Raw genomic sequence first — 16,239 nt, 5'->3', positions numbered from 1 at the left:
AGAAGTTGCATGAACTGATTGATATGGAGGATGTTAGGGAGTGGAGCTATAATGGAGGCGGGCAGCGGTTACGACATGAGTGTTGGCAATAATGGTGTGAAATGGCTCTTATCCTCGCAGGTCGTTGGCTCTGGAGGAGCTAGGTTGATGTGTATGTGGTCAGGAAGGATGGCCGTAGCATCCAAGCGGATAGACGCGTGAGTAAGATGATGTGGTTAAGTTCACTACCATTTCGAATGCCATGATTGTGAGCACTTCAACTTGAAATGAGGTATCCGGATGAGGACCCGCACTAATCATTCCGGATACCGAATTTTGGCCTGTAGATCCATTCTTCAACACTTTTGGAACACCAGCAAGATGGAGGCTCGACGGAAGCAGCATCAACTCCGTCTCACGGAGATCAACGACTGGGTGGGAAAGCTCGAGGAGCGAGATACAGAGCAGCATGCGTTCGTCCAGCTGATGTACGTTGGCTCTATCGCTATGGCCAACTAACAAACGATATGCACCGACGACTTCTAGACAAATCATGCCCAAACTCACATCTGCTCAAGCATACGAGATGTACTCACGACTGGAGCGCAACAAGGACCCGGCACGGTCATCCACACGTGAAGACATCGTGCTGCTCATGGCGGCACTATGCAAGGAACATCCCGTGGCGTCGGCACGCTTCCTTAAGAAGATGGTGGCATATTTGAACTACCGGTTACGAGACAAGCGCCACAAGGTGACCGACGCATGCATGAAGGCAACGGCCGCCATCTCTCTTTACGTGCTTCCGTCCCTTCCGCAGATCATCAGCATCGACGTCCTCGTCCGGCCTTTCCTCAACGAAACCAACGTGATGAGCGACGGCGCCGCAAAGTGCATTGGCGCGATGCTGCATCCCCACACGACCAATTCGCTCTTGGATCATGCCACACGAATACACCCATATCTTGTTACGTTTGTGCCGCACCTCGTCTCTCGCTTCCACAGCGCCGTGTACGCCACGTACTCGCCCATCTTTTACATCCTCACGGAGATTCTTCGTCTCGCCAAGGTCTCGTTCGTCCTCGTCGTCTATATTCACATGCTGTTTGGTAGGATTCCCACCACGACATGCAAGCTTTGTGCGCAAAGGCCTTTCTGGACATGCTCTTGGCGGTTGAAGGGGTCATGCAGTTCGCACAGCGAGACGACTGGGTCAACCGGAAGCGCGGCATCGACCTCCTCATCGCATGTCTGCAGTGCTTTCCCCACGACCCTCAAATCTCTCAACAAATGGTGCGACCATACCCCATTCCGTCCATCTTCTAGACCTTCTCATCGTGCTTGTGCAACAGACGACCCTGGAACAAATGGCGGAACGGGGTCGAGGAGATTTCGTACGTTGCAGTTGATTTCTTATCTATTTCGTTATTTAAAAACGAATTATCTATTTATCATCTATTCCATTATTGAACAATGCAAGTATCTGTTCTACTTTTCCATTTTCACCCACAAACTCATTTTCCCATTAGGCGTCCCCAGTTCGAGACAGTGCCGCGGCGTTGCTTGTCCTTCTGAACGCGTATGATGAACATGGGACCAAAGATGCCGTCCCTGACAAGTCGACGGCAGACGTGTATGCCGCTGCACACCCGCGGCCGGCCATCGTGCCACCGGCGAGTGAATCCGTGAGTCCGAAGCGGAAGAAAGTGGTGGTGCAGCATGCCTCCCTCAAGCAGACCCTGCGAGACGACCGGGTGTCCCTTCGAAGTCCCAAACCTGTGTCATGCGTCATCCCAGACACCAACCAAGGCGACGTTCCAAGCATGGACAGCGCCGATTTCGCCGAAAACGTCAAGGTGGCGATGGAGGAAGGCAACATGGAACTCGCGTTGCGCATTTCGTTGCTCTCCGAGGACAAGACGTTGCTCCGACGATGGCTGTGCTTCTCCCAGCCATCCGTGCAGTACTTTCGCGAAACCACACTCAACGCCCTCTGCGCAGCGTTCCTCGATTTCCTTGAGAACGTCGACGACGCGGCACTCATCTTTCCGTGGATTTCTTGCATGCTTCGAGACGAGTCGCATCTGCAGCACGTTGATGCGCGCATCTCACGGCACATGGAAGCGCTCCTGGCGGAGCTGTCGGTGATGCCGACGAAGGAAGGTCTCATCGCTGCACGGTTGCACCACGAGCTGGCGTCGTGTCTGCAAGCGGAAGGGCGATGACACAAGATGGTGAAAGCGTCACCACATGTAGTCAAACTATAAAATCATATTAGCCAATCAATTTAGGGTATCTAGAGTACTTCGTTTGGATTGGTCTACATTGTTGTACTTGCCATTCATTGGCTAAAATGTATTTTCACATTTGAATTTGACATTTATCAATATTACTACGTAGTAACTTAGTACTAGTATTGAATTGTGAGAAATTTTAAAATCGAATCAATATGTGAATAATAACGTTAATAGAACAATGCTCCAAAAAATAATAATATGACTCGGATTAATATAGGGTATCTAGAGTACTTCGTACTTCGTTTTGATTGGTCTTCATTTTCATACTTGCCATTCATTGGCTAAAATGCTAGTTCACATTTGCATTTTCCAATTTCCATCATGTCGGCAAAGAATGCAAAGCGGCAATGGGACCAAACCATGGCGTCGAGCGGTCTGGCGGTCCCCGGAAGTGCCAAGGTATCGAGGAAGCGCTTCTCTGGTACATGCAATCGAAGGACCATGCCTATACTCATGTGATGGGACGCAGGGCGGACGGTAAAGATCTCGAAAGCCATGAAGCACGTGGACGAGGAAACGAGGCGACAGGTCCGGAATGCGCGGTTGGACGCGTTAGAAGCGGACAACTACATGGAATCCACGGACGGTGCAGACGAAGACATGTTTGTGCTGGACGACGACGACGATGCCAAGAAGCCCACCAAGCCGAAGAGTAAAGCCAAGGCCAACAAGCATCAAGTGCCGCAAGCACTCGGTCGTCATCGCATGGTGCGCAAGGTGAAGAGCTTACGTCAGCTGATCTTCGAAGAGGTGGCTTCATCTTACTCACACATCCCTCCGTCCTCACATGCGTGCTATAGTGTGGGGACGGTATGTCCTCAACCGACATCAACTACGTGACGGCGGCCGTCAAGCCCGCCAAGACCCCTCCGCGGCACTTTTGCTGCGTCTGCGGACTGCTTTCTTCGTACACATGCGGTCGATGCGGCTCCAAGTTTTGCTGTGTTCGCTGCGGCAACCAGCACAAAGAGACGGGATGCCTCAAGTTTAACATGTGACTGTTACTGGTGAAGCGTATAGCGAAGGGACGCAATGTCGCCCTTGTTTGCATCATCTTGCTTGTCTTCGCAGTCGAGAACATGGCGCGGGTCGGGGCACTCCAAGTCTTCTTCATCTTGGAAGTACTCTTGGCGTCTTGTGATCTTGAACTCATCGACGTTCATGGCCTCCAAAGTACAGGCAAAGTCTGCCAGCGAATGCATCGGAGATCGGCTGAGCACATATCTCACTAGGGTTTTGGTGGCACGCAGGACTTCTACAACGGACATTAAGTACTATATATATTTATGTATATATATTTATTTATTTATGTATATATTTATATATACTGAAATACCTCCAAACTCCATGTACGTGGCATGGCTGCGGTGCCAGATTTGATCCATTTTCAACAGCACTAGAAAAAAAAGATAAATATTTTGGAATATATATATATATATATATTTAGGGGAATGATAAGAATTGTTGTACCAAGGTAATACATTTCAAAAAACGCATTGGGCTCGTCGAACAATGGCCAATACGCGGCTTCGGTCGAGATGAACGAGCCGTCTCCTAGCTAATAAATAAAAAAACACCGAAAATATTATTATATATATACATTGAAATATCAACTGGGACGAATGTACGTACCTTGAGAAGGCCAGCCAATAAACACGTGAGATTGATGCCTGCGACACTGACGGGGTACCACCGCTTGCCCGGCTCTGGCTTTTGGTCTCTGAACAGGAACAGCATCTTCTCCGGATGCATGTTGCATGCATACACCAAGCACTTGAGCGCCAAGAGGCCGCCGCCGCGGAAGTCCGTGTCCGGGTTGATGCGCTGGAACCCGATGGCCATCCAGCCTTCGCCTTCCCGTTCGAAGGACGTGGCGTCTGTGACTTCAGCCAAGGCGGTCCACAAGTGATGCAGCATGCTCTCGTACACTTCGTCCCCTGGAACGCACTGAAAGGAACGAGTGAGATAGGACGGAGACGTGGGACGGTGGTACGTACGGGAGACTTCAAGTCGGTGCGGAGCGCCGCGAGTTCCAAGGACACGTCCGACGACGGCACGGCAGAAGATGTGAATGACGGGACTTTAGCGGACGCTGCTCGGGGAGAGAGTTTGTCTGAAAGTTGCTGCAGTTGCTTCGAGGCCGACGCCTGTACCTTGTGCAACGCGGCCGACGCCGAATGCAAAAGTTCATCGTTCTTGACGTTCGTGGCTTTAAGCACCGAGAGGATCTTGGCTTTGGCCGAAGCGGCGGCGTGACGAAACGCTTCCGAGTCCGGAAGGATGCTGTCGTCGTCGTCGGTTTCGTCGTCGAGGATGCAGAACTCGCACATTTCACACGTGGCCAACGCCGCGTGATTGAGAAATGTGCACATTGGACACTCCCAAGTATCCGACGGCGATGTAGATGGCTCCACATCTGATGGAGGTACTTGGACACGGGGCGGGACTGCCGAGACGTCTGCACGCAATGATGCCAACACTTCGTTTTGAATTTCTGGAGGTAATTCAGCCAAGACAGACTGGTCCACTTCAGCCAAGGTTGATGGAGATGTGGCGGAAATCACATGCGTTTCCAATTCCACGTCAACGTGCAACGGAGGCGGCGGCGGCGCTGGTCGTGCCGTCCCTTCTTCGTCCATCTTCACGGCCGCGGCCCTCTCGGATCTTCTTGTCGGTTAAAAGTTGAAAAATGAGCACTTGGTTTTCGATTGGCCAAATTGGTTAAGCTTGGCTACAGTATATAATACGTTTCGCAAGATAAGAGGTTGTATTTTCAAGGGGTTGTTTAGCTCAGGGGTCATGGAAGCGACCTCAGAGAAGCGGCTGCGGCCAATCTTGACGTCCATCTTGACGACGTCTGCCAACACTTCCCGTAACAGCACACCCAAGAGCACAACGTCGTCAACTAGTATCACCGTCCCGCCCATGAAGCGCCGCGTGTCCTTTACGAATCGTACGCAGCCATGCCGATCCATCTTTCATCATCCTCAGTCCATTTCTTGCAGTAGTGGGCAACCCCGAGCTGCCGATCCCAGACAAACTAGAGGACATCCTCGAAGCCGACTTGAATCGCACACCCAGTGGCAAACCTCTCGAGAGCACGAGCCCTACACGCGTGGTCGAGACCACAGGTTGACATGTGCAGCGGTCATCAACATCGTATCGAATCTTTCACCAAACTCGATATATGCACTAGACTTGCATCACGCCTGCCGCCACCTCGACGTCGACCGTGCGGCGGTGTTCCTCGCGCACGCCTCGTCCGATTCCGTCAACTTCGTGTCCGTGGAAGACGGGTACTCGGCGCTAACTCTTGCAGCGATGGCCCCCGACTCCCACTTCGACGTCAGCCTGCGACTAGCTCAGGTACGTCCATTGTCGGTCATATCCACACGGTACTTTACATGTGATTAGCTGCTGACGCATCATGGCGCGAGTGTTTCGCTCCCGGATTCCCAAGGGTTTACGGCTCTGCACTGGTGTGCAGCCGTGGGCAACGCATCGGTCCTCCAGCATCTCCTCGCGATGGCTCCATCCTCTTGCATGGACCTTCCTGGGGCGAATGGGGACACGGCGCTGCACCGCGCTTCTCGCTTTGGCCATGCTGATTGCATTCGGTAGACTCGAAATCTCACCCTTCTCTCAATTCTGCATGTGATGATTGATGGCAGGCTGCTGCTACTCCATGGGGCGTCGACTTGTGCGCTCACTCTGGACATGCACACTCCGCTGGATGTAGCAGGGTTTGCAGATGGCTCCACCGTACATCCTCCATAAATAAATAGATACTACTAGTATATTATATATACTCCGAGTATATTATATATATATATTACTTCAAGTATATATAGATGAACATACATTCTCGTTCTCAACATGAAGATGATATGGAATAGGTGTACGAAGCGTCGAGGACGGCGGCGCGGGCGGCATTCATGTCTTCGCGGCCGCAGCTCAAGACGCTGGTGCTGCATCACCCAGACTGCCACGAGCACATGACGGCGGCCTCGCATCAGGAGTCGCCCCTTCGACTTGCCGCCATCCTCGATCCCATCCTCCAACACCCTCAGGGTACGTACTCGATGTGATATATATCACTTTTGATTCCAACCCTACCCTAGAGACGATCCACGTCGACGTATCATCATCATCATTCCACCCATCCGGAATGATGGTCGTCTCGTCCGACTTTGCCTTTGTGTCCCTATCGGTTGTGCGCCGCGTCCACAGCGCCAAGTACGTGGACACACTCAAAGCTCTGCACCACCAAGTACACCCCCGTTGTCCTGCACCTAGTTATATATACACATCGTTGAGGATATCGTGCATGTATGTAGGTGCAGTCCCACACGGACGGATGCATGGCGCTGACGCCCCGGCTTCAAGTGCACGTGCAAGGCACGGCCGTGGCCGCCGCCAAGCTCGAGTCTATTTGCGATACCAACTTCAGTCGCGGCACACTCAAGGCGGCCTTGAGGGCCGCCGGAAGTGTCTGCCATGCAGTCCATGCTGTGGCCATGGGGAAGTATCGGAATGCATTTTGCGTCGTGCGGCCGCCCGGCCATCATGCAGGTACGTTGGTCCACAAGTCTGAAGGATGACGAGGTTCTAAGATGGAGAAGGATGGAGCGGACTGCTCAAGGACTCCATCTCGTGTGGGTTCTGCATCTTGAACAACGTGATGATCGGCGCCCAGTACGCGTTGGACACGTGTCCCCATGTGAAGAAGGTGGCGATCGTGGATTTTGACGCCCATCACGGCAACGGCACGCAGGACATCTTGACGCAGCACCCACGGCCGAATGTGCTCTTCATCTCGCTCCATGTGTTCGCGGAAGGATTCTACCCCGGCAGTGGCGGTGACCACGACTACGCACGCAACATTTATAACTTCCCCATACATCCCATGTGGACCCATGCCAAGGACAAGGGCAGCGCCGCCTTTCGCGCGAAGGTCACGCAGGTGGTGCTTCCGCTGCTGCGGGCGTTCGGACCCGACCTCATACTCGTCTCGGCAGGATTCGACGGATGCCACTATGACATTGGCAACAAACAGTACGGTCAGAGAGATGGCCCCGTTGGATTGGACCTTTCACCAGGGGACTTCCACTGGGTCACCACGCAGCTCATGCTCATGGCGAATCTCTGTTGCAACGGACGCCTTGTCTCGGTGCTGGAAGGCGGATACGGTCGTGTGCGCACTGAACACGACGACAAGGACGATACTTCACCCGACGGTGCGGTTGCAGCTTCACCTGATGGGTCTCAACCTGGGACCTCGCCAGAGGACAACCACGCCACGACTGCCCCACTCATCCTCGATACCTTGCAAGCATCTGCACATGCCCACCTCCAAGCCCTTACCTGCCAATCCTACGTCGAACCTCCTCCTGTCAAGACACGGACGTCCACACGAACACCCGCGCCAACGTTCAAGGCGGCACGCGCGAAGAGGAAGAAGTTGACATAGTTAGAAAGTTCGGGGACGTCCGGATAACGAATCCGGATAATTCAAAGATGAAACCGCCATTGGTATGTTGTCCGTTTCTGCATCTTCACGCCAGACAGGCGGCGCTTCATGAACGACAAAGAAAAGGAGAAGCAGAACAAGGCGGAAGCGGCGCAAAGAGTCCGCCAAGCGCGCATCGCGGATGCGCAAAAGGTCGCCAAGGCCAAGGCTGGCAACTCGGGCGGCGTCATTCGGTTCAAAACGACGTTTCGGAACACGATCTTTGATGCAATGTTGCGTCGGGGATGGAAGGAAAGGTACGTCTGATCATACCCTGATGACAATGACTTGTTACGGGGAAAACATGACCTAGCGACACGGACTGGGACTTTTACTGGGCCGACCGCGAGTTCATCTACGACGTGCTTGACAGCGTCCATTTAGACGTATCTCAAAAGGTGAACCACTTCCGCAACGGCCGAGAACTGTGCCGCAAGGACCTGCTCATCAAGAACCTCAAGCGGGCTCGACGGGCGCAGAAAAAGTAACCTTCTTCCATCTCTTTGTCCTTGACGACGTTAACCAGGAACGAAGAGTTTCCGTACGACTTCTTCCCCATCACGTACATCTTGCCAGGGGAGTACTCCATGTTTGTCGAGGTATATCGACGCGATAAGCTTGTTCGTTGCGTAAAGCAGTAACCATCTCAGGAATTCAAGCGCAACCAAGGCATCTGGATCATGAAGCCGATTGGCAAGTACGTACGGCACACACCTATGTTCAACCATCTTTGTTGGTTCATGTAAGAACCACATCAGGGCCCAAGGCAAAGGCATCTTCCTCTTCACGAAACTGAGTCAGATCAGCGACTGGCGCACCGACTACCGGTACAAACAGCCCGAGAACCAGCAAGTCGAGACATATGTCGTTCAAAAGTACATTTCCAACCCGTACCTCGTGGGCGGCAAAAAGGTAGTACTAGTACTAGTACTAGTAAATACTCCATCAAGAGCATACTTACTGTACCTCCATCATATATCGTTCCTAGTAGTATTACTATTGTCCTTTTACCCGACATTTGGTGGACTTTTGTGCTGATTCTTTCCCAACTCTATCGATATGTTTGTTACGGATTTTTTTGTGGATGTAAACATGGTCACATTAATTGAAGTCACACACTAATTATATGTGTTGAAACTGGATCGAAGATTGGCTACGCTATTGGCTCGTCCAATTTTGTGCGGATTTGATTGGCTCTTACAAAATATATTCAACCAATCAAAACTTCCAGTGATATTTGATTCGCGAATTTCGGAAATATATAGCGAATTCACAATATGTATATATGGTGGTACGTCGAACGTCGACTTGACATCCACACATTGTATCTGGTAGTTTGACCTGCGCTTGTATGCCCTCGTCACATCGTTCGCGCCCCTCGAGATGTACTTGTACCGGAGCGGGTTTGCCCGCTTTACCAACTCGCGGTACTCGAACAACGCCAGCGACATCGAAAACTCGTTTATCCACCTCACCAACGTCGCGATTCAAAAGACGTCTGACAAGTACGACAAAAAGCACGGCGGCAAGTGGGACCTCAAGAGCCTCAAGCTGTACATGATGTCCCACCACGGAGTCGCCCGCGTCGACCGCCTCTTTTACCAGATTCAAATGGTCATCATCCGGTCCCTTCAAAGGTAGTACTAGTATTACTAGTAGTAGTGGTACTAGAAATGACACGGGGGTGCGATATTGATATATATAGTGTCGAGAAAATTCTCATCAGCGACAAACACTGCTTTGAATTGTACGGGTACGACATTATGATTGACGAAAACCTCAAGCCGTGGCTGCTCGAAGTGAACGCGTCGCCGTCGGTAAAGAATATATATATATATATAATATTTCCGTTGATCTGTCGAATTGATAATATTATTTCACTCGACTTGAATAAGAATTATGTCGCTCCAATGGAATTATTATTGTTTCCCACGAAGTGGAATATTATTTTATTTTCACTCCGAAGTAATATTATTTTCACACTGCCCAATACTTTTCTAGTTGTCGGCCAACACCCCCCAAGACTACCAGCTCAAGTGTGGGATGCTCAACGACATGCTCGACATCATCGACTTGGAAACCAAGTACGGTATTTATATAGTTATTAATACTCTAAAAACAAGGGATATATATTCGCTACACATGGATATAATAAATATGGGATATTAGACTCAAAACGAAGGAAGATCGCGTGGGGGGCTTTGACTTGGTGTACCGCGACGGTCTCGTGGAAAAGGACGAGCGATGCACGTACACGTCTCTTCTGGGCGCGGATTTTAAACGCAACAAGCTGCGCAAATTGCCCGTCGGTACAGCGTCGTCGACGTCGTAATATATATATATATATAATATATATATATGTGTGGTAACGTAAAAATCAATTTAAAATACACCTCGCAGGCAACTTTTTCAACCTCCGAAACTTGGAGATCGTATCTTTCCTTTCCCGATAGAAATGAAGAGGATATTTATTTACAAAGGTTTTCTACCTGTTCGGCGTTTGATTGGTAGACCTGTTTGGTCTTTGAAATGTTATATCAGTACTAGTATGCATAATTTGGTCGTTATATTTTCTATTTTATACTCGTACAAGGAGATTACAATTAGTCTTGAATGTTGTATTCGCGGCACAGGTTGTCGTAATAGTCAATCACGCCGTGAGTGTATGCGCGCTTCTGCTTGTACGGCAGCGGCATGAACGACCGCTTGAACCCCGTGAGGATCACGCGGCGCAGCTCGGACGGCGACAGGTCCAGCGCGTCGACCGCGAGGCGCACCTCCTTGAACATGTCCGTCTTGCTTACGGTGCAGTTGTCCGTGCACAGCGACACGGCGAGCTTCCCATTGAGCATTTCGGTCAATGGGTGTCGAGATGCATCGTTTTCAATCTCAGGCACGGTCTGGAGGTTCGACGACACGCACACTTCGAGACATGTGCGCTGGTCGGCCACGTACTGCGCCAGTCCATCGACGTACGACTGCTTTTGGTCGTCCGTCATGTCCTTGCGCACTTGGTTGGCGTGGAAGAGATGGTACCCGTGGCCGATGCGGTCGGCATGGAGGTCCGTGATGGCGGAGAAGATGCTCTCGGGGCCGTACCCTTCGCCGGCGTGCACCGTCTTATGCATGAACTTTTTGTGTGCAAACGCAAACGCTTCCACGTGATCTGACGCGGGGAAGCCGTTTTCGGCGCCGGCAATGTCCAGCGCGACGATGGGCAGGCCGAATGCTTCCTTCGCCGCATGCGCTTGGGTGATCAGAGCCATGGACGCCAACCCGTACAACCGATGGTTGTCTTCGTACCGATGCACGTGGCAGAACTGCTCGTAGTACGGACCAAAGTTGGGCATGAAGAAGCGCATCGCACACACGATGATGCCGTACCCGTGGACAGGGGCGGCACCACTCTGGACGTCGTCCGCGGCGTTCGCTTCGTCCGTCGCGCGCTTAAGGCCGTTGTTCACGTGGACAAGGATGTCCTCAACCGAGAGCTTGCCAGGGATCGCCAGGAGTTGCGGCGCGAATCGCGTTTCGAAGTAGCGCACTCCTACGGCATACTGATCGACGGCCTGTTCGTACGCCACGCGTTCTAACGCAGCAGGGTCACGCAGGACGGCACACGTGTAGGCAAAGCAGCGCAAGTACTCTTCCAAGTTGGCGTACGTTTCCTTGAAGAGGCACGTGGACAATTGGGGTACGTCGTACGTCGGGAGCTCGACACCTTGTTCCTGCGCCAGTTCAATCAAGGTCGCAGGACGAACGCATCCATCCAAGTGGCAATGGAGATCCGTCTTGGGGATCTTGCGAAGGAACTCGTCGGGGTAGCGCGGGTTGGGAGCGAACGTACGTTTGGCTTGCATGAGGATGGCAAATTGGAAAGTGAGACAGAAACCATCTAAGTCGGGGTTCGATCAAAACTAGTGAATTATCCGGATACCCACGAAATACCCTAAACAAACCAGCCATCGATTGCTTGTATTTACTGTTAACATACACCTAGCCTGTATGTAAATTAGCGGCCACAACGTCGGCATTGTTGGTTGTCAACGTGCGTAATGCGTTCAAACAGTGTACATCGTTCCAGGTTACAAGGGCATCGATTGTCGTTGGCATGACCTTGTATTTAGCGTTTAGGGATTTTTAGTCCAGGGTCAAACACTATTTTCCGGTCAGAGTGTATCGACCACCACTTGCCACGATTGGATCCTACTATTGATACTTCGAAGTAGGAAGTTAGTATACTATACCACCACACCTTCGTCTTGTTTTGTCCCACGCGCGCCAACTGGATCGATTGCCCCTACGTCGACATGCGGCAGAGCGCCTTCATGTGGCCACGATAAACGCAGTCCAAACATCCAACTTGAAGTTGCGCTGATTACATGACGAACGTTCTTGAATTATCCGGACAAAATGGGTGCACCAAAGGCTCACCTGTATTTAGTGTGACCCTCAGATTTTAGTGTGAATTCAAATAGTGTACCAAAGCCTAATTAGGTAGGTTTCAGTGCCATCCTGGTTTTATCGTCCTGTCATATCCTAATCAGGATTCATCGCCATCTTCCTTGACGACACGTAACGCACTGCGCTTTATGATGGTGTCGTCGCCACTTCGTCCCGCCGTCGCTGCCGTTGTCACTCTCATGTACATGGGAGTCGCTTCTAGCCATCGCATGGAGCTCCATCGAACCAACCACGGCCAGGTCAAACGGGACCTTGCCACGAACAAGCGCCTTCGCCGACTAACCGACGGCAACTTTGAACCCGTGCCGCTCAACCTTGGACTCGGGTACGCATCTCTATTCCTTCGCATTCGTGCACTTGTGACGGATATGTGTGCGTAGGACCCACTACACATGGGTGTATGCTGGCTCACCTCCGCAGCGCGCGTCCGTGATCGTGGACACGGGAAGCCACCTCATGGCATTTCCGTGCAATGGGTATGCACACCCTTCATGTAACGTGGTTGTACCTAACTCGTGCATTAGATGCGACGGATGCGGCACACACACGGACGCGCCGTTCGACACGACCAAGTCGTCGTCGCTCACGTATCCGTCGTGCGCGAGTCATCTGGGCTCGTTCACATGCGGCGTGTGCGGCCTCGACGACCAGTGTCACATCTCCCAAGTGAGAACTCCCGATCATCCTCATATGTACGTTGTCTCATGCTTGTTCAGTCGTACACGGAAGGAAGCAGCTGGAATGCCGTGGTCGTGGAGGACAACGTCTGGCTCGGAGATGCCGTGGACCACCCCAGTCGCCGCTTCAACGAATCCTTCGGCACGCGATACATGTTTGGCTGCCAGAAACGCGAAACAGGTTACATATATATATATATATATATATATATATATATGGAGATAATATTCTATCGGAAATACTTCATCGTGATATTTCATTTATTTTTACAATTGAATTCATTTAAACGATCATATCGTTCTAGGACTGTTTATCTCCCAAGTCGCGGATGGCATCATGGGGGTCGCCAATACAGGTAAATGATTTTTTATTTATTTGACAAAGGCAATAAAAAACTATATATATATATATATGAAAATTCAACTTATCTAGTATGACTTCAATATATTTGTGATGGGCATTTATAAAATCAACTGCATAGTCGTCATTTGCATGTAAATGGTTGCATCTTGAGACATATGTGCCATGCTTGCCAACTAACTTGGACGATTGTTTTTTCCAATATTTGTATATATTAATACATATTTACAGAATATAATATATACCTATATTTACAGAAAACAACTTGATTCGCAAACTCCACGCCGAGCACAAGGTAGACACGAGTGCATTTGCTTTGTGCTTTGCACCTCAAGGCGGGACCATGGCCATCGGCACCCTCTCCACGGCGCACCATTCGACCGACGTTCAGTACGCGGCCGTCACGTCTTCCCACAACGGGTACGTGTCCGACCCCCTTTTGTCATTTTTTGATCGCTATAAGCAGATGGTATGGGGTCACGGTGATCGCGTTGACATTTGGGGGTACCAACCTCCCCATCGATGCATCGTTCATGGGGGCGGGTCGGAATGTGATTGTCGACAGCGGCACCACCGACTCGTACCTGCCGTCCGCGTACGCCGACGCGTGGAACGACCTGTTCTTCAAGACCACCGGGCACAAGTACGCGGCGGAAGGCGGCGGATGCGACGACACGACGTACCCGGACGACGTTGTCCAGGCCATGCCTGCCTTTGACATAACGATGCTAGGTATATTTTTATATATATATATAGTTCGGGTTATTTTTTAAAATACAGTATGTATTAATATCTATATTTATTTAAAAATATTTATAATAGTATATATTAATATATATATTTATAATCCATATATAATTATTTTAATTTTATTATAAAATTATTCTCATTTATGTGAAATATATATATATATATAGGTGCGACCACTGGACAAATGGTGGTGCTGTCGATCCCTGCGACCCAGCTCTTGCCCGCAGATGACAACGGTCGGCGCTGTGGGTCGTTGTACTTTACAGAAAAGAGCGGCGGTGGAGGTATATACATAATCAATCTATCGTACATAAAATGGATGGAATTACGACTAAATGAACGGAATTACGTCTAAAATCGACGGAATAACGTCTAAAATCGACGGAATAAGGATATGGAGTTGATCTTTTGTATAATTGTGCTAGTACTTGGGGCCAACTTTATGATGCACCACGAGTTTGTGTTTGACCCGGATGCCAAGCGCGTGGGGTTTTCCAAGGCGCAGTGCGGTAAGTCTCGAATAATATCGATATAAAATGTGGAAATCTATCATAACGTTAGCATTAATTCGTACCATTTGATCACTATTATTAGAGTACCGAGGTCTGGAGGCGGAATTGGAGGGCCTGCCCCAGCCGCCTTCCTCGGTACCCCCGACGCCGCCCCCCACCACTACCACCACTACTACTACTAGTAGTAGTAGTACTACTACGACGACGACTAAGTCGGTTGGGACAATTCCCACAATCCCTACGACACCTCGAACGCCCAGTCCCACTTCAGCCTCGTCGCACAAGGAAACTTCCCATCCAACGTCCACCACAGGAAAAGTCCTAGTCAACGACACAGTGGGCGCGACATCGTCGTCGAACTTCCGTGGGAAAACCGACATGAGTGGGGAATTTTCCCTATTGAGCGCGGCCGTGGCCATGTGTTTGGCGTTGGTGGTTATCGGCAGCGCATACCATTTTTGGTACAAACGGCGCAACAAATCATCATTGCCTTCGACGGGGAAAAGTCCCCACTGGGCCCCTGTGTCTCAGATTCAGTCCGACCCCGACGAACGCGTGCCCCTGGGCGAGGAGCCGCTCAGCCGCCGCGGCGACGAGGAGGACGAGAGCGACGGCGACGAGTTCTTCGACTCGGAGGGGTACGTCATGTCCCCGCGCTCCATCAAGCGGTGCCGCGACGCATTTGATTTGGACGCTTAAGAGCATGATATTTCCAGGATATTGTGATTTGTTCTCCGGGTGGTTGAATGATCCGCCGACCAATCACCGGACCTTGGAAATTAATTGCATATAAACCTAAGGGGCTGGTCTGTGAAAAGCCATCCAAGCTTTAGAGTAGGGATGTTATCCGAACTATTGTCGAGGATTTTGCAAATATATCAAAAAAATATATTGCTTCATTTCTATCGAAACGTGCAAAAGCAGGAACGGACACACTCCAAAGCAGCAGGGATGAATCAATCAACTTAGTGTGGTTTTGAGGTTATCCGGAAAAAATCACGTTTTAGCCAATCAGGAGTCGTATTTGGCGTCCATACGTTAAATAGCGTATACTCGGGAGTAACACGGTCGACAGTATTGAGGGTGTGTTTGGCCATAATGTATCGAAGACGCTAAAAGCGTACTTCGAAACAATTTGAAACCTCATATGATTGTGCTTTCGAGTGAACTTTCATTGTGTGGTGGCGTGGTTTCTCGTTGGAATTTAAATCGATTTGATTGGCTACCTCAGATTAGCTCAAACTTATTAGCCAATCAAAATCTTCTCAATGAAATTCAACAACCAATCCGATCGATTGTGGATCGGTTTGGTCGATTCGATTGCACCCTCCCCAAATATTTGTAACCATCAAATCGACAATACACCCTAAGATATCATTCTTCAAATTTTGAAAACCTGGCAAATTTCACCCTCATACCAAATGTTACACTTTGTGACATAACTGAAAAGGACAGGCAAACATTGAACTTCAAGCATGATAAATGCATAACCCCCTGGAAGCTTTCGCTGAGGTGGCGGCATGCAGCAGCATCAAGGGCTGCATTCACAAGGCCGACAGGCAGGTCTACAACCTGCCCGAGTGTACATCATGGAGCACCTAGAAGTCGACAGCGACGAGGACAATAGTAGCGAGTCGGACAGAATCAGAGATGTAACATTTTCTCTCTCTTCTTATTGGTCGCATCTAAA

The 16,239-nt window shown here is 50.3% G+C and overlaps 7 protein-coding genes across 12 annotated transcripts; 5 read left to right on the top strand and 2 right to left on the bottom strand.

Annotated features, from left to right (window-relative positions):
* The first annotated feature begins 342 nt into the window (after window positions 1-342).
* Window positions 343-2,281, top strand: H257_11048. Of its 2 annotated transcripts, XM_009837884.1 has the most exons (5): window positions 343-467; window positions 526-1,048; window positions 1,093-1,272; window positions 1,332-1,373; window positions 1,509-2,281. In XM_009837884.1, the coding sequence occupies exons 1-5, from the start codon at window positions 361-363 to the stop codon at window positions 2,202-2,204; spliced, it is 1,548 nt and encodes a 515-aa protein (XP_009836186.1). In that variant the 5' UTR covers window positions 343-360; the 3' UTR covers window positions 2,205-2,281. The 2 variants fall into 2 exon arrangements, with proteins under 2 accessions (XP_009836186.1, XP_009836187.1); XM_009837885.1 differs by lacking the exon at window positions 343-467 and having other exon boundaries at window positions 484-1,048.
* A 316-nt stretch (window positions 2,282-2,597) lies between these two features.
* Window positions 2,598-3,301, top strand: H257_11047 (hypothetical protein; the record flags this gene model as incomplete). The annotated part of the gene is made up of 3 exons (XM_009837883.1): window positions 2,598-2,697; window positions 2,746-3,026; window positions 3,077-3,301. The coding sequence occupies 3 exons, from the start codon at window positions 2,598-2,600 to the stop codon at window positions 3,272-3,274; spliced, it is 579 nt and encodes a 192-aa protein (XP_009836185.1). The 3' UTR covers window positions 3,275-3,301.
* Window positions 3,012-4,950, bottom strand: H257_11046. 2 transcript variants are annotated; one of them, XM_009837881.1, is made up of 5 exons: window positions 4,274-4,950; window positions 3,909-4,223; window positions 3,747-3,834; window positions 3,613-3,672; window positions 3,012-3,531 (listed from the first exon to the last, which is right to left on the bottom strand). In XM_009837881.1, the coding sequence occupies exons 1-5, from the start codon at window positions 4,913-4,915 to the stop codon at window positions 3,278-3,280; spliced, it is 1,359 nt and encodes a 452-aa protein (XP_009836183.1). In that variant the 5' UTR covers window positions 4,916-4,950; the 3' UTR covers window positions 3,012-3,277. The 2 variants fall into 2 exon arrangements, with proteins under 2 accessions (XP_009836183.1, XP_009836184.1); XM_009837882.1 differs by having other exon boundaries at window positions 3,012-3,528.
* Window positions 4,951-5,059: 109 nt separating this feature from the next.
* On the top strand, window positions 5,060-7,805 carry H257_11045 (hypothetical protein). Of its 3 annotated transcripts, XM_009837880.1 has the most exons (10): window positions 5,060-5,229; window positions 5,282-5,407; window positions 5,473-5,642; window positions 5,691-5,893; window positions 5,948-6,038; window positions 6,173-6,347; window positions 6,398-6,546; window positions 6,614-6,848; window positions 6,899-7,239; window positions 7,295-7,805. In XM_009837880.1, the coding sequence occupies exons 1-10, from the start codon at window positions 5,076-5,078 to the stop codon at window positions 7,739-7,741; spliced, it is 2,091 nt and encodes a 696-aa protein (XP_009836182.1). In that variant the 5' UTR covers window positions 5,060-5,075; the 3' UTR covers window positions 7,742-7,805. The 3 variants fall into 3 exon arrangements, with proteins under 3 accessions (XP_009836182.1, XP_009836181.1, XP_009836180.1); XM_009837879.1 differs by having other exon boundaries at window positions 5,285-5,407; window positions 6,899-7,805; XM_009837878.1 differs by having other exon boundaries at window positions 6,899-7,805.
* Window positions 7,806-7,835: 30 nt separating this feature from the next.
* On the top strand, window positions 7,836-10,140 carry H257_11044 (hypothetical protein). Its single transcript, XM_009837877.1, has 9 exons — window positions 7,836-8,042; window positions 8,099-8,269; window positions 8,312-8,384; window positions 8,436-8,482; window positions 8,544-8,697; window positions 9,121-9,422; window positions 9,491-9,602; window positions 9,787-9,869; window positions 9,955-10,140. Exons 1-9 carry the CDS (start codon window positions 7,855-7,857, stop codon window positions 10,115-10,117), a joined length of 1,293 nt encoding a protein of 430 aa, XP_009836179.1. The 5' UTR covers window positions 7,836-7,854; the 3' UTR covers window positions 10,118-10,140.
* A 192-nt stretch (window positions 10,141-10,332) lies between these two features.
* H257_11043 (hypothetical protein) lies at window positions 10,333-11,706 on the bottom strand. The gene has a single exon (XM_009837876.1). It carries the CDS (start codon window positions 11,643-11,645, stop codon window positions 10,389-10,391), a length of 1,257 nt encoding a protein of 418 aa, XP_009836178.1. The 5' UTR covers window positions 11,646-11,706; the 3' UTR covers window positions 10,333-10,388.
* Window positions 11,707-12,340: 634 nt separating this feature from the next.
* On the top strand, window positions 12,341-15,412 carry H257_11042. 2 transcript variants are annotated; one of them, XM_009837874.1, is made up of 10 exons: window positions 12,341-12,574; window positions 12,630-12,725; window positions 12,774-12,915; window positions 12,966-13,107; window positions 13,232-13,282; window positions 13,545-13,707; window positions 13,754-14,019; window positions 14,205-14,321; window positions 14,463-14,546; window positions 14,632-15,412. In XM_009837874.1, the coding sequence occupies exons 1-10, from the start codon at window positions 12,378-12,380 to the stop codon at window positions 15,246-15,248; spliced, it is 1,875 nt and encodes a 624-aa protein (XP_009836176.1). In that variant the 5' UTR covers window positions 12,341-12,377; the 3' UTR covers window positions 15,249-15,412. The 2 variants fall into 2 exon arrangements, with proteins under 2 accessions (XP_009836176.1, XP_009836177.1); XM_009837875.1 differs by lacking the exon at window positions 14,632-15,412 and having other exon boundaries at window positions 14,463-14,576.
* The last annotated feature ends 827 nt before the right edge of the window (window positions 15,413-16,239 follow it).

This window comes from Aphanomyces astaci (genome assembly GCF_000520075.1).
Source record: "Aphanomyces astaci strain APO3 unplaced genomic scaffold supercont1.31, whole genome shotgun sequence".
Taxonomy (NCBI): Eukaryota; Oomycota; class Saprolegniomycetes; order Saprolegniales; family Verrucalvaceae; genus Aphanomyces; species Aphanomyces astaci.
This window is presented reverse-complemented; position numbering and strand designations above follow the sequence as displayed.